Source organism: Pongo pygmaeus, chromosome 4 (genome assembly GCF_028885625.2).
Source record: "Pongo pygmaeus isolate AG05252 chromosome 4, NHGRI_mPonPyg2-v2.0_pri, whole genome shotgun sequence".
Taxonomy (NCBI): Eukaryota; Metazoa; Chordata; class Mammalia; order Primates; family Hominidae; genus Pongo; species Pongo pygmaeus.
The window spans coordinates 136,429,482-136,443,577 of NC_072377.2; the positions used below are offsets into that span (position 1 = coordinate 136,429,482).

The 14,096-nt window shown below is 36.9% G+C and overlaps 1 protein-coding gene across 1 annotated transcript in view; it reads right to left on the reverse strand.

The window, feature by feature from the left end:
- The window catches only part of MEIKIN (meiotic kinetochore factor), a 126,479-nt gene that overhangs the window by 104,585 nt on the left and 7,798 nt on the right, over positions 1–14,096 (reverse strand). Inside the window, exon 5 of the mRNA XM_054488162.1 lies at positions 9,756–9,884. Within this exon, the coding sequence (XP_054344137.1) occupies positions 9,756–9,884 (129 nt within the window). The remainder of the gene's footprint in view (positions 1–9,755; positions 9,885–14,096) is intronic.

Sequence of the window (14,096 nt, forward strand, 5' to 3'; positions counted from 1 at the left end):
GTTTTTTCCACCTCTTAGCTACTGTGAATAATGCTGCAATGAATAAGGGAATGCTAATATCTCTTTGAGATCCTGATTTTAATTATTTTGGATATTCACACAGGGATTGGTGGACCACATGGTCATTCTGTTTTTAATTTTTAGAGACACCTCCATACTGTTTCTATAGCTGCTGTGCCATTTTACATTCCCACCAACAGTGCACAAGGGTTCTAATTTATCCACACCCTTGCCAACATTTGTTATCTTTTGTTTTTTGTTTTTTGGTAATAGCCCTTTTAACAAGTGTGAAGTGATATTGTGGTTTTGATTTGCATGTTCCTGATGATTAATGATGTTGAGCATTTTTTCATATACTTGTTGGCTATTGCTGCTGCTGCTTTGGAGAAATATATATTCAAGTTATTTGTCTTATTTTTTCAATCAGGTTGTCTTTTTTGCTTAGTTTTGCTATTCAGTTATAAGAGTTCCTTATGCATTTTAATTATTTACTCCTTTATCAGATATATGATTTACAAATATTTTCTTCCATTTTGGTAGGTTATCTTTTTACTGTGTTGATTGTTTCTTTTGCTGTGCAGAAGCTTTTGCTGTGCAGAAGTGATGATGTCTCACTCGTTACTGCTCTTGTTGCCTATACTTTTGGTATCATAACCACGAAATCACTGCTAAGACTAATGTTATGAAGCTTTTCCCCTATGTTTTCTTCTAGGAGTTTTACAGCTTAAGGTCTTATCTTTAAGTATTTAATCCATTTTGAGTTAATTTTTGTGTATGGGTGTCAATGTCCAATTTCATTATTTTGTATGTGGCTATTCAGTTTTCCCAATAGCATTTGTTGAAGAAAGTATCCTTTCCTCATTGTGTATTCTTGGCACTCCATCCTGTCAAAGATAAGTTGGCCATATATGTATGGATTCATTTCTCTTATGACCGTACCATACTGTTTGAATTACTATAGCATTGCAATGTATTTTGAAATCAGGAAGTATAACGTTCCTACTTTGTTCTTCTCAAGATTGTTTTGGCTACTTGAGCTTCTTTGTGGTTCCATATACACTTCAGGGTTGCTTTGTTATTTCTATTAAAAAATGCCATTGAGATTTTGATAGAGATTGCATCAAATTTGTAGACTGCTTTGGGTGTATGGATATTTTAACAATATTAAGTCTTCCAACTCATAAACATGGGATGTGCATCCATTTGCTTGCATCTTTTTAAATTTTATTCATCGTTTTCCAGCATACATATCTTCTACTTCTTAAGTTTATTCCTAAATATTTTATACTTTTTGATGATATTGTAAATGAGATTATTTGATTTCCTTTTCAGGTAGTTTATTGCTAGAATATAGAAACACAACTGATTTTCGTATGTTGATTTTATAATCTACAATTTTACCAAATTCATTTAATTGTTCAAATAAGTTTTTGTGTTTTTTGTTTTTTTTTGAGACAGTCTTGCTCTGTCACCCAGGCTGGAGTGTAGTGGCACGATCCCAGCCCACTGCAACCTCCACCTCCCAGGTTAAAGCGATTCTCCTGCCTCAGCCTCCTGAGTAGCTGGGACTACAGGCACCTGCCACCACGCCAGCTTACTTTTGTATTTTTAGTAGAGAAGGGGTTTCACCATGTTGGCCAGGCTGGTCTCTAACTCCTGATCTCATGTGATCTGCCCACCTTGGCCTCCTAAAGTGCTGGGAGTACAGGTGTGAGCCACCACACCCAGCCTCGTGGTGTCTTTAGAGTGTTTTACATATAAGATCATGTCATCTGCAAAAACAGATAATTTTACTTTTCAATTTAGACGCTTTTATTTTTTTGTTGCCTAACTGCTGTGACTAGGACTATGCTGAATAAAAGTATTCAGCATACTTCCTGATCTTAGAAGAAAAGCATTCAGTTTTTTACTACTGAGTATGATGTTAGCTATGGGCTTCTCATATATGGTCTTTATTATGTTGAGGTAATTGCCTTCTGCTCCTAGTTTGAGAGTTTTCATCATAAAAGATGTTGAATTTTGTCAAATCCTTTTGCTGCATCTATTGAAATTATTGTGTAATTGTTACCCTTCATTCTGTTAATGCAGTGTATCACTTTAGTTGATTTTTGTATTTGGAACCATCCTTGCATTCCAGAGATAAATGCCACCTGGTCATGCTGTATGATCCTTTTAATATAGAGATGAATTTCAATTGCTAGTATTTTGTTGAGGATTTTTACATCTATGTTCATCAGGGATATTGTCTTACAGTTGTCTTTGCTTGTAGTATTTACCTCGCTTTAGTATGAGGGTAATGCTGGCCTTAAAGAATGAGTTTGAAAGTGTCTTCTCCTCTTTAATTTCTTAGAAGAGTTTAAGAAGAATTAGAATTAAATGTTCTTTAAATGTTTGGTAGAATTCACCAGTGAAGCCATCTGGTCCTGGATTTTCTTTGTTGGAAGGTTTTTGATTGCTGGTTCAATCTCCTTACTAGTTATAGGTCTGTCCAGATTTCATATTTCTTCATGATTCAGTCTTAATAGGTTATATGTTTCTAGGAATTTCTTCTTTCCTTCTAGGTTATTCAATTTATTGTCCTATAATTTGGCATGGTAGTCTCATGATTATTTTTGTTTCTGTGGCATCAGGTATAAGGTCTCATCTTGCACTTTGAATTTTATTGAGTCTTCTTTTTTTCTTAATCTAACTAAAAGTTTGTCAAATTTGTCTTTTCAAAAAACCAACTCTTAGTTTCACTGATTTCTATTTTTTAAATTTATTTTATTATTATTATACTTTAAGTTTTAGGGTACGTGTGCACAATGTGCAGGTTAGTTACATATGTATACATGTGCCATGCTGGTGTGCTACACCCATTAACTCGTCATTTAGCATTAGGTATATCTCCTAATGCTATCCCTCCCCCCTCCCCCCACCCCACATCAGTCCCCAGAGTGTGATGTTCCCCTTCCTGTGTCCATGTGTTCTCATTGTTCAATTCCCACCTATGAGTGAGAACATGCGGTGTTTGGTTTTTTGTGCTTGCAATAGTTTTGCAAATCAAAACCACAATGAGATACCATCTCACACCAGTTAGAATGGCAATCATTAAAAAGTCAGGAAACAACAGGCGCTGGAGAGGATGTGGAGAAATAGGAACACTTTTACACTGTTGGTGGGACTGTAAACTAGTTCAACCATTGTGGAAGTCAGTGTGGCCATTCCTCAGGGATCTAGAACTAGAAATACCATTTGACCCAGCCATCCCATTACTCGGTATATACCCAAAGGACTATAAATCATGCTGCTATAAAGACACATGCACACGTATGTTTATTGTGGCACTATTCACAACAGCAAAGACTTGGAACCAACCCAAATGTCCAACAATGATAGACTGGATTAAGAAAATGTGGCACATATAAACCATGGAATACTATGCAGCCATAAAAAATGATGAGTTCATGTCCTTTGTAGGGACATGGATTAAATTGGAAATCATCATTCTCAGTAAACTATCGCAAGGACAAAAAACCAAACACCGCATATTCTTTGTATTTTTTCCGATTTTCTGTTCCATTTATTTCTGCTCTAAATTTTATTTCCTTCTATCTGATAATTTTTTGCTGTTCATTTTTTTTCTAGTTCCTTGAGGTGTAACATTAGCTTATTTGAAATTTTTCTTTTTAAATTTAGTTATTGTTATAAAATTCCCTCAGTACTGCTTTTGCCATATCCCACGTTTTAATATATTGTGCTTTCATCCAAAGATATTTTCTAATTTCCCTTTTGATTTCTTCTTTGACTCACTGGTTATTCAAGAGTATGTTAAATTTCCACATATTTGTGAATTTTCCAGTATTCCTTCTGCTACCGATTTCTAGTTATGTTCCATTATGGTCAGAAAAGATACTTGGTATGTTTTCAATCTTCCATTTGTTAAGACTTGTTTTGTGACATAACATGATCTATTATGGAGAATGTCCTATCTGTGCATGACAGAAATATATATTCTGCCACTGTTGGGTAGAATGTTTTGTATACATGTTAGGTCCATGTTGTCTATAGCACTGTTCAAGTCTGCTGTTTGCTTACCTGTTTTCTGTCTGAATGTTCTATCCATTGTTAAAAGTGGGTTATATTGAATTATCCCACAATTATTGTATTACTATTTTTCCCTTCAGTTCTGTCAATGTCTGTTTTATACATTTAGATGCTGATGTTGGCTTGCATACGTATTTATAACTGTGTATCTCCCTGGTGAATTGACCCTTTTATTATTATTTTTGTTCTTCTTTGTCGCTCATGATGTTTTTGATTTAAAGTCTATCTTGTCTGACATAAATGTAGCCACCCCTGCTCTCTTTTGGTTACCATTTGTATGGAATATCTTTTTCCATCTCTCCACTTTTAGTGTATGTATCCTTAAATCTAAAGAGGGTCATTTGTAGACATCACATCATTAGATCTTGTTCTTTTATCCATTCAGTCACTCTGTGTTTTGATTGGGAAGTTTAACTTATTTAAAGTAATTATTGATAGGTAAGGACTTAACTATTGTCATTTCACTAATTGTTTCTGTCTTGTAATTGTTTTGTCCCTTTTTCCTTTAGTGCTGTCTTTGTGTTCCACTGCTTTTTGTATATATTGATAATGCTTTTCTTTTTCTTCTTTTGTGATTCTTCCGTAGGAATTTTGTTTGTGTTGACCACGGGGCTTACGTAAAATCTTATATAGTTGTAACAGTCTAAGCTGATAACTTAATTTCAATTGCATACAAAAACTACACTTATACTTCTCCCCCTCCTGCACTTTATTCATGTCACAATTTATATATTTTATGTTGTATTATTAACATCTTCAGTTAGTTTTTAACGTTTTTATCTTTTAATTCGTACACCAGAACTAAAAGTGATTTAATTCTGGTATACTACTATGACAATATTACTGTATTCTGTAGAGTATTACAATTACTATTACATTACTATTGTAATAATGTACTATAAAGAATTAGTGAGCTTGAGGACAGGTCATTTTTAAAGACTCCAAAAGCAATTGCAACAAAAACAAAAATTGACAAATGGGATCTAATTAAACTGAAGAGCTTAATAGTAAACTACTATTACAATATTACTGTATTCTGCATTTATCTATATATTTACCTTTACCAATGAGTTTTATACTTTCATGTTACTGTTTAGCATCCTTGAGTTTCAACTTAAATAACTCCTTTCAGCATTACTTGTAAGGCAGGTCTAGTCATGGTAAATTCCCTCTGCTTTTGTTTGTCTGGGAAACTCCTTGTCTCTCCATTTTTGAAAGACAGTTTTCCTGGGTATAATGCTGCTAATTTTTCTTTCAGCACTTTGCATACATCATCCCATTCTCTCTGATCTGTAAGGTTTCCGCTGAGAAATCCACTCATAGTTTTATGGGGGCTCCCCTGTACATGTCAAGTCACTTTTTACTTGCTGCTTTCAAAATTATCTTTGTATATGACTTTTGACAACTCAATTACAGTGTTTCCCAGTGTGGATTTCTTGGCTTCCTTCTACTTGGGTCCCTTGGGCTTCCTGGATCTAAATGTCCATTTCATTCCCCAGATTTGGGATGATTTTAGCCACTATTTCTTCGAATACACTTTCTAGTCCTTTCTCTCTTCTTCTCTGGGACTCCCATAATGCAAATGTTGGTCTGCTTGATAGTGGCTCACAAGTCTCTTAGGATTTCTTCAATCTTCTCATTCTTTTTTCTTCACTAATGGCATAATGCTAAATGACCTTTATTTTTCTTCCAACTTTTATTTTAGATATAGGGGGTACACATGCATGTTTGTTACATGGGAAAACTGTGTGTCACTGGGGCTTCGTGTACAAATGGATTTTGTCACCCAGATAGTGAGCATAGTATCCAATAGGTAGCTTTTCAATCTTCACCCTCTTCCCACCCTCCAAACTCAAGTAAGCCCCAGTGTCTACTGTTCCTTTGTGTCCATGTGTTCTCAATGTTTAGTTCCCACTTATAAATGAGAACATACGGTATTTGGTGTTCTGTTCCTGCATTAATTTGCTTAGGATAACAGTCTCTAGCTGCATCCATGTTGATGCAAAAGATATGATTTCATTCTTTTTTATTTCTGTGTAGTATTCCATGGTATATGTGTACTACACTTTCTTTATCCAGTCTACCACTGATGGGCATTTAGGTTGATTCCACGTCTCTGCTATTGTGAAAAGTGCTGCAACAAACATATGTGTTCATGTGTCTTTATAGAATGATTCCTTTGGAAATATATCCAGTAATAGAATTGTTGGGTCAAATGATAGTTCTAGGTTCTTTGAGAAATCTGCAAACTTCTTTCTACATTGGCTGAACTAATTTATATTCCCATTCCTCCTGTGTACCAGCAGTGTATAAGCTTTCCCTTTTCTCTACAATCTCACAAACACATTATTTTTTGACTTTTTAATAATAGCCACCTTGACTGGTATGCGATGGTATCTCATTGTGGTTTTGATTTGTATTTCTCTAATGAGAAGAAGACATACTTCTTTAGTCTTCTTTATATTCATGTCCTCTGCCCATTTTTTAATAGGATCGTTTTTTTGCTTGCTGATTTAAATTTCTTATAGATTCTGGATATTAGATCTTTGTTGGATGTATAGTTTGCAAATATTTTCTCCCATTCTGTAGGTTGTCTGTTTACTGTGTTGATAGTTTATTTTGCTGTGCAGAAGCTCTTCAGTTTAATTAGGTCCCATTTGTCAATTTTTGTTCTTCTTGCAATTGCTTTTGGAGTCTTTAAAAATGACCTGTCCTCAAGCTCACTAATTCTTGATTCTTCTTGAGCTAGTGTGCTGTTATATTGCTCTACTGAATTTTTCTTTTATTCTTTTTTATTTTTTTTTAGAGCAGTCTTGCTCTGTCACCCAGGCTGGAGTGCAGTAGCATAATCATAGCTCACTGTAAGGTCAAACTCCTTGGCTCAAGTGATCCTCCCACCTCAGCCTCCTAAAGCATTGGGATTATAGGCATGAGCCACTGTGCCTGGCCTCAGTTCAGTTATAGTATTCTTCAGCTCCAAAAATTCCTATTTTGTTCTTTTTAAAGCTTTTTGTTGAAATTCTTATTTTGTTCATGTATTGTTCTTCTCAGCTTGTTGAGCATCTTTTTAACGATTATTTTGAATTAGTTGTCAGACAATTTGTATATCTCCATTTCATTAGGGTCAGTTTCTGGGGATTTATCTTGTTCCTTTGTTTGGACCATGTTTCCCTGCTTCTTAATTTTCCTTGACAATTTTACTTTTATAAGCATCTACACATTAGAAAATAACAGCCACTTCTCCCAGTCTTGCAGACTGGCATTGTACAGAAGATCCTTATGAATAAGCCTACCCAGGGATCTCTCAAATCTTTGTGCTAGTCCAAACCACCATCTTTGTTGTTATCAGCCTCCAGGCATTTAGAATACGTCAGATCCTGTCAACATTGTAAGACAGGTGTGACAGAAGCTAGTCCCAAGAACATCCCTTGAAAAGTTGGAACATTGGACACAAAGTCCAACTCTTTCTCTCCCGAGGGAGAAGCTGGAATCCTTTTTCCCCCACTCACTCTGCACTGAGCTAGGTGGAGAGCCTATGGCAAATGTTTGTGTCCTAGACCAAACTGTCATCTTTGTTCTCAGTAGTCACCAGTCACCTTGGGTATGTTGGGTCCTATCAGCACTCTGACACAGGCAAGACTGAAATCAGTTCCCTCAGGCATCCCTCAGAGAATTCAGAACACTGGATGTATTGTCAAGTCCCTTATCTTGCTCTTCCCCTCAGGGAGAAGCTGAAGGCTGTGGTATGGGTTTCCTCTCAATTGTATGATGCTGTGCTAGGAGTAGGAATTATGGTGAAGATGTCTCAAATTTTCCTACTGGCTTTGATGTGGGCGGCCCCATGCTTGCCAGGATGCAGGCGCCTGTCGACTATTTTCTGAATTTTTCACAAAGGGAACTGGTCCATAAATTGCTGTTGAATTGGTGTGTCCATAAGGAGTAGGCAGGTCCATGGCTTCCTGTTTCAACATCTTTCTGACACCATTCTCACATTTTGTTTTGTTTTGATATCTCTTTTTAATGTTAGAGGCTTTCCTCAGAAGTCTGGTGATCCTTGGCTCTCTGTTCATATTTAAAAGCGGTTCCTAAAAGGCTAAGTGGTATCCCTATTACCTAGGTGGGGCTTGTCACATAGTTGGCTTCACTGTAGGGTCTTCCACCCGGTCAGTTTCATTGAGGACTCCTGAGGTCAGTATCTTTAGATATTTTCTTCTGGGGTACTCAGTTCCTGAGAAAATAATCTTCCATTTTCTCAACAGAAGGTTCAAGTCTGGGAAGCTGACAAGAAAAATGGGCTACTGGGGTGGGGTGGAAATAAGCATTGGGTGAGCAGATCCCATAATTTAAGATGTACACTTTTACTTAATTCCCTCTTCCAAATTCAGTACATTATCTGCAGCAGTCAGCTTTGGCTGTTTAATAAACAACCACAAAATCTCAGTGGCACAAAGTGAAAAGCATTTATTTTTTGTTTCCATGTCTATTAGTTGGCTCAGGTAACTCAGATTACAGGTCTGCAGGTCAGCTGGGGCAGTTCTCTGAAGTGAGCTGGTTGCCTAGACTGCTCCACTCTGTAACTCTCATTCTGGGGTTCCACGAGAGAGGCAGAAGCTAATTAGGATACATTCTCATGATAATGGCAAAAGTGCAAGAAGACAAGCCCAACCATTTAAGCAATTTGAAAGCTTTTCTTAAATTGTGTTTGTTGCAGAAAGCAAGTGACATGGCCAATCCCAAAGCCAGAGAGTGGAAAAGTACACTCCACCCATTACGAGGGTATGAATATAATACCACAGAGAAACGAATAATTGGGACTGATATTTCAAAATACCACAGTATCCCTGCTATTAAAAGGACTTAGTATTCTCCAGTCTAGAGTCCCTGTTTCAAAATATTCTAAAGAATAAATCTCCAGGCTCCCTTTGAGCAGGAAAGGAGCAGTTAACCACATCTTTCATGTTTTTGACATCTATTTACAAGTATTTGGCACAACCAAATTATGAGCTTTTCTGTGACACTATAGTGCAAATTGGCTTGTTTCTGAGGTATTCACATTGTTGGTTTAGGACTCTGCTTTCTTACGTCTGCTGTATCAGACCACCTGATTAACCTTCCAAACTTTGTACTTTCTTTTTTCCAATTATCTTTGTCCTTATGAGTGTATTACTTTAAAGAAAAAGCTGTTTTCTGCCATTGCAAGATTGTAGAGTAAGGCATGTATTTGATCTGCCATCATTAACCAAGGGCTATATTTATATGTATAATAAATGTAAATAACTCTTAATTTGTGGAGAAAATTCAAGCAGGGACTTGGCCTAGCTAACATTTAAGTTATTTGCTGAAAACTAAGATAAGTATAGGAAAAAAAAGATAACACATGGTTCAAGAGAACAAGTATATATTCATTAGGTGCAAAATTGATTAATAATTGGATGTGTATTACATATAAATGCTAAATGACATTTCTTCATCCTTCCTTGATCTGAGGGCTTTTGCTCTATTAGTCCTATGTGACTGAGAATGAAACACAACGGGTAATGGTCAGGGACGTGAGGTGGTGAGGAAGAGGAGTATGCCTTCTTGAAAGGGACGTTTATTCATTGGAGGATTTGTGGACAAAAGAATAATTTCTGTAGAAGAGCAATTTAAGGTTGGAATTACTTTCTCACCTAAATAATCTGATTTTCTGAACAGTTCAGGTGATGGAAAGCTCTCTTCAGAACTCTTGTATTCTGCGTAAGAGTCTGTGATTGAACAGCTCAGAAGAGAACTGGCCATACCATGGTGCAAACTTAATCCTGTAGAATAAAGGAACAAACAAAATGGATAAATGTTTTGATACAAAACAGATGTGAAATCCTAAAAATTGAAATGTATGGAAATGTACATGCTTAGTTATACATTATTACTAGAACATAAAACTGCTTCTACATACAACTAAAAAGGCATAATCTTTTAAACTATTTTAATTTGATCTTGGACAATCATTCTGTTTTTGATGGTGATAAATTTGTTATAATCCCCTTTTGTTGTTTTTCAAAGTTTTAAAACTTACTCCTTTTCTCTACTTTGGTTCAGTTGTGATTCTTGGCTCAAAAATTTAATTTTTTTTTTTTTTTTTTTTTTTTTTGAGACTGAGTCTCACTCTATAGTCCAGGCTGGAGTGCAGTAGCTTGATTTCGGCTCACTACAATCTCCGCCTCCTGGGTCCCAGTTCAAGCAATTCTCCTGCCTCAGCCTCCCGAGTAGCTGGGATTACAGGAATGCGCCACCGTCCTGGCTAATTTTTTTTTTTTTTTTTTGTATTTTTAGTAGAGACGGGGTTTCACCATGTTGGCCAGGTTGGTCTTGAACTCCTGACCTCATGATCCACCTGCCTCGGCCTCCCAAAGTGCTAGGATTACAGGCATGAGCCACCGTGCCCAGCCAAAATTTAAGTTCTATATATAAGTAACCCACTAATTGTAAGCTAACTAGCTGAGGAAAGGGTGATTCTAGTTATTTCATCTAAAAAACAATAAGCCTACACATACACAAATAGATTAAAGGAATTTAATAAGAGAGCATGGAAATAGACTCACACATAGATAAGCAACTGATTTTTGACCAATATGTAAAGGCAATTCAGTGGAGAAAGGATAGTCTTTTAAACAAAATGTGCTGGAACAACTAGGTATCCATATGAAAAAAACAAAATAAAAAAACTTGCACTCATACCTTCCATCATGGAAAGAAATTAACTCTAAATGCGTCATAGATCTAAATGTAACTCCTAAAACTCTAAAACTTCTTTTAAAAAATGGAGAAAATGGTAACACCAAGTTATGCAAAGAATTTTTTTATATAACACTAAAAAAGATTCATAAAACAATAGCACTGATAATTTGGACTTCAGCAAAATTTAAAACTTCCCTTCAAAAGAGACTATTAAAAGAAAAGCTATAGGCTAGGTGCAGTGGCTCACGCCTGTAACCCCAGCACTTTGGGAGACAGAGGCAGGCAGATCACGAAGTCAAGAGATAGAGACCATCCTGGCCAACATGGTGAAACCCCATCTCTACTAAAAGTACAAAAATAAGCTGGGCGTGGCGACACACACCTGTAGTCTCAGCTACTTGGGAGCCTGAGGCAGGAGAATCTCTTGAACCCAGGAGGTGGAGGTTGCAGGGAATCAAGATCAAGATCGGCCACTGAACTCCAGCCTGGCGACAGAGTGAGACTCCATCCAAAAAAAAAGAAAAAGGAAAAAAAAAAAAAGACAAGCTACAGATAGGGAGAAAACATTTGCAAATGGACTGAAATCCAGAATGTAAAGAACTGGCTCGGCACAGTGGCTCATGCCTGTAATAACAGCACTTTGGGATGCCAAGGTGAGAGGATCATCTGAGCCCAGGAGTTTGAGACCAGCCTGAGCAACATAGTGGAACCCCGTCTCTACAAAAAAAAAAAAAAAGGAAAAAAAAAAAAAGAAAAATGAGAATATGAAGAACTATGAAAACTCAATAATAAGAAAACAAATCCTCAATAAGAAAATGGACAAATATTTGAACAGAGAATCTTCCCAGACTCAGTGGTCTTAAAGTCATTCCTATGGGAGTGGACTAGAATGAAGAACTGTCCAATAAATGATGGTGACAGAACATAGTACTAAAAGTTGAGGAGAACCAGAGATTTGGTAAGAAAAGGGAAAATGTGCTCTGCTATATTTAGTCTACATTTATTAAACATTTCCAATATGACAAGATAGAGATCAACACTGATAGAAACTGGTTGCGGGGGTCGGGGGTGGTGAGTAAGAGATCAAAGGGGAGCATTGTTCTGAAAACCTATTATTTCCTGTCCTGGAACTAACTTACACCTATCTCTGCTCATCCATTACCTACCTGAGACAACTAACTCTTCGTCCTTCCTCCTAAGACCTCACCACAACTTTTTCTCCTATGCCAACTCCCTTGTTAAAAATGAGAATTGTTTTCTACCTGGCCATCTTCTCCAGCTGCCACTGCAACACTTAAATTGACTGACTCAATCTACCATCCTTCTCCATATCCTCAACTGTCAGAGTAGTAGGCTGTCCCTCTGAGCATCCTTTGCTTTCCCTTCTCCAACTGCCCTAGAGTGTCCTGTCCCTGTCCTTGCTAACTTTTATCCTTCTCACACTGTCTTCATCCTTCCCATCCACATGTTGTATCTGTCTGGCCTTCCATTTCTCAAAATTTTATGAATACCCCTCATAGCTGAGCGATCCTTAACACCAAGCCCCAGAACTCAAGCCAGGCTCAGAAATAAGGAAAGCCCACCATCTGGGTAGGTGAGTAGAAAAAATAATAAATGTTAATGCTGTATCAGTGGGAGGCTGTTCTGGTGTCACAAGTTAGAAATGTAAATGCAATTAAAAATATATTTTTATCAAATTGTTCATTGTTAAAATGACAAATAGTTCTACAAGGCTTATAGCAATAACTGCAATCTCTTGTCTCATATCTCCCCATCATAATTTTCTACTCTCTAGAGATGACTACTTTCAACTCTATTAATGGTTTCTTTTGATAGGCAGCTCCTTTACATTTCTAAATTAAATGCATTCAATGTTTCTATTATTATGACTATTCAAATATACTCATAGCCAAGCCCTATACTGTGAGCCACATTCATCACCTTTTTGCTACAATTTCTTTTCCTTTGAGCTATTTATTACCTAATTTTAAAAATTTGTTTTCTAAGTACTTATTTAGTATTAATACTAAGTACTATTTTGTTCCAACTTTTTTTTATCTTTCTTTTTGAGATGGAGTCTCACTCTGTCACCCAGGCTGGAGTGTAGTGGCAGGATCTTGGGTCACTGCAACCTCTGCCTCCCAAGCTCAACCGATCCTCCCACCTCAGCCTCCTGAGTAGCTGGGATTACAGGTGCGTGCTGCTACGCCTGGCTAATTTTTTGTACTTTTAGTAGAGATGGTCTCGAACTCCTGACCTCAAGTAATCCTCCCACCTTGGCCTCCCAAAGTACTGGTATTACAGGCATGAACCACAGCGCCCGGCCTTGTGCCAACTTTTTCCAAGAGTATAAATTTCCTCTCAGTACTTTTAAAAACACCAGGTTATCTATTTTTTATTTTCCTCCCTCTCTCCCTCTTCTTCTGTCTTTTCTTCTTTTTTAAAAAAGTATAGCTATTGGAGATCTCAATCCATTTGCTCAAATTTGGACTGTTTGTCCTCCATGCATCCCACACAGTTGTCTTCTTGGTATTTCCCTTTACCATTATCCTAAGAAATTCACATATTTCCTGTATTAGATAAGAGACTTTGATTCCTAGATCCCATGATTTCTTCTTTATTGATTTATTTCCTGGTTCACAAACATCTGCTTCATTTCTGAGAAAAGGTACAAAGAAGATGTGTCTAAAAATTCCTTTATCCTAACAACTGAGTGACAGTTTGGCTGGGTAAGAATTCTAGGTTAGTATATTTAAGAGACTGATTCAATTTTTTGATGTGTGACAGCTTTTAAACCTCACTGTTCCCTCTTCCCCTTCCCACCTCACATCTGGGTGACAAGAGAGCTTTGGTGTTCCATCTTTTGGCAATGGTAGAAAGTTCAAACCATGCACAGGAAACCTCAACCTGGTCCAATCCTCTTAATATCATGAAAACTCAAGGCCAGGTCTCCTTCCCCTGCATTCTCAAGTCATTTTCAGTCCTGCTTGGAGTCACCTTTCTCCCGAGAAAGGAAAGGCTCATTATATGAGTAATACCTTTCCATACCTTCTTGGTGTGTGGATGGCATAATCAGTGTTGACATCCAGGACAACTTTTGAGTGGGAGTCCATCTTGACTCTGCAAAATCAGTGTTCTTTAGAATTCTTAACACATTTTTCTCCCCACCATGTTCTACCTTCTGGAGTTGTTCTTCAGAAGTCCAATGCCACTGATATTCTTGATCGCTTATTGCAACTGATTATTTTTTCTTTGGAAAACTAATACATTTCTCTATCTTGAAGATTTAAAAA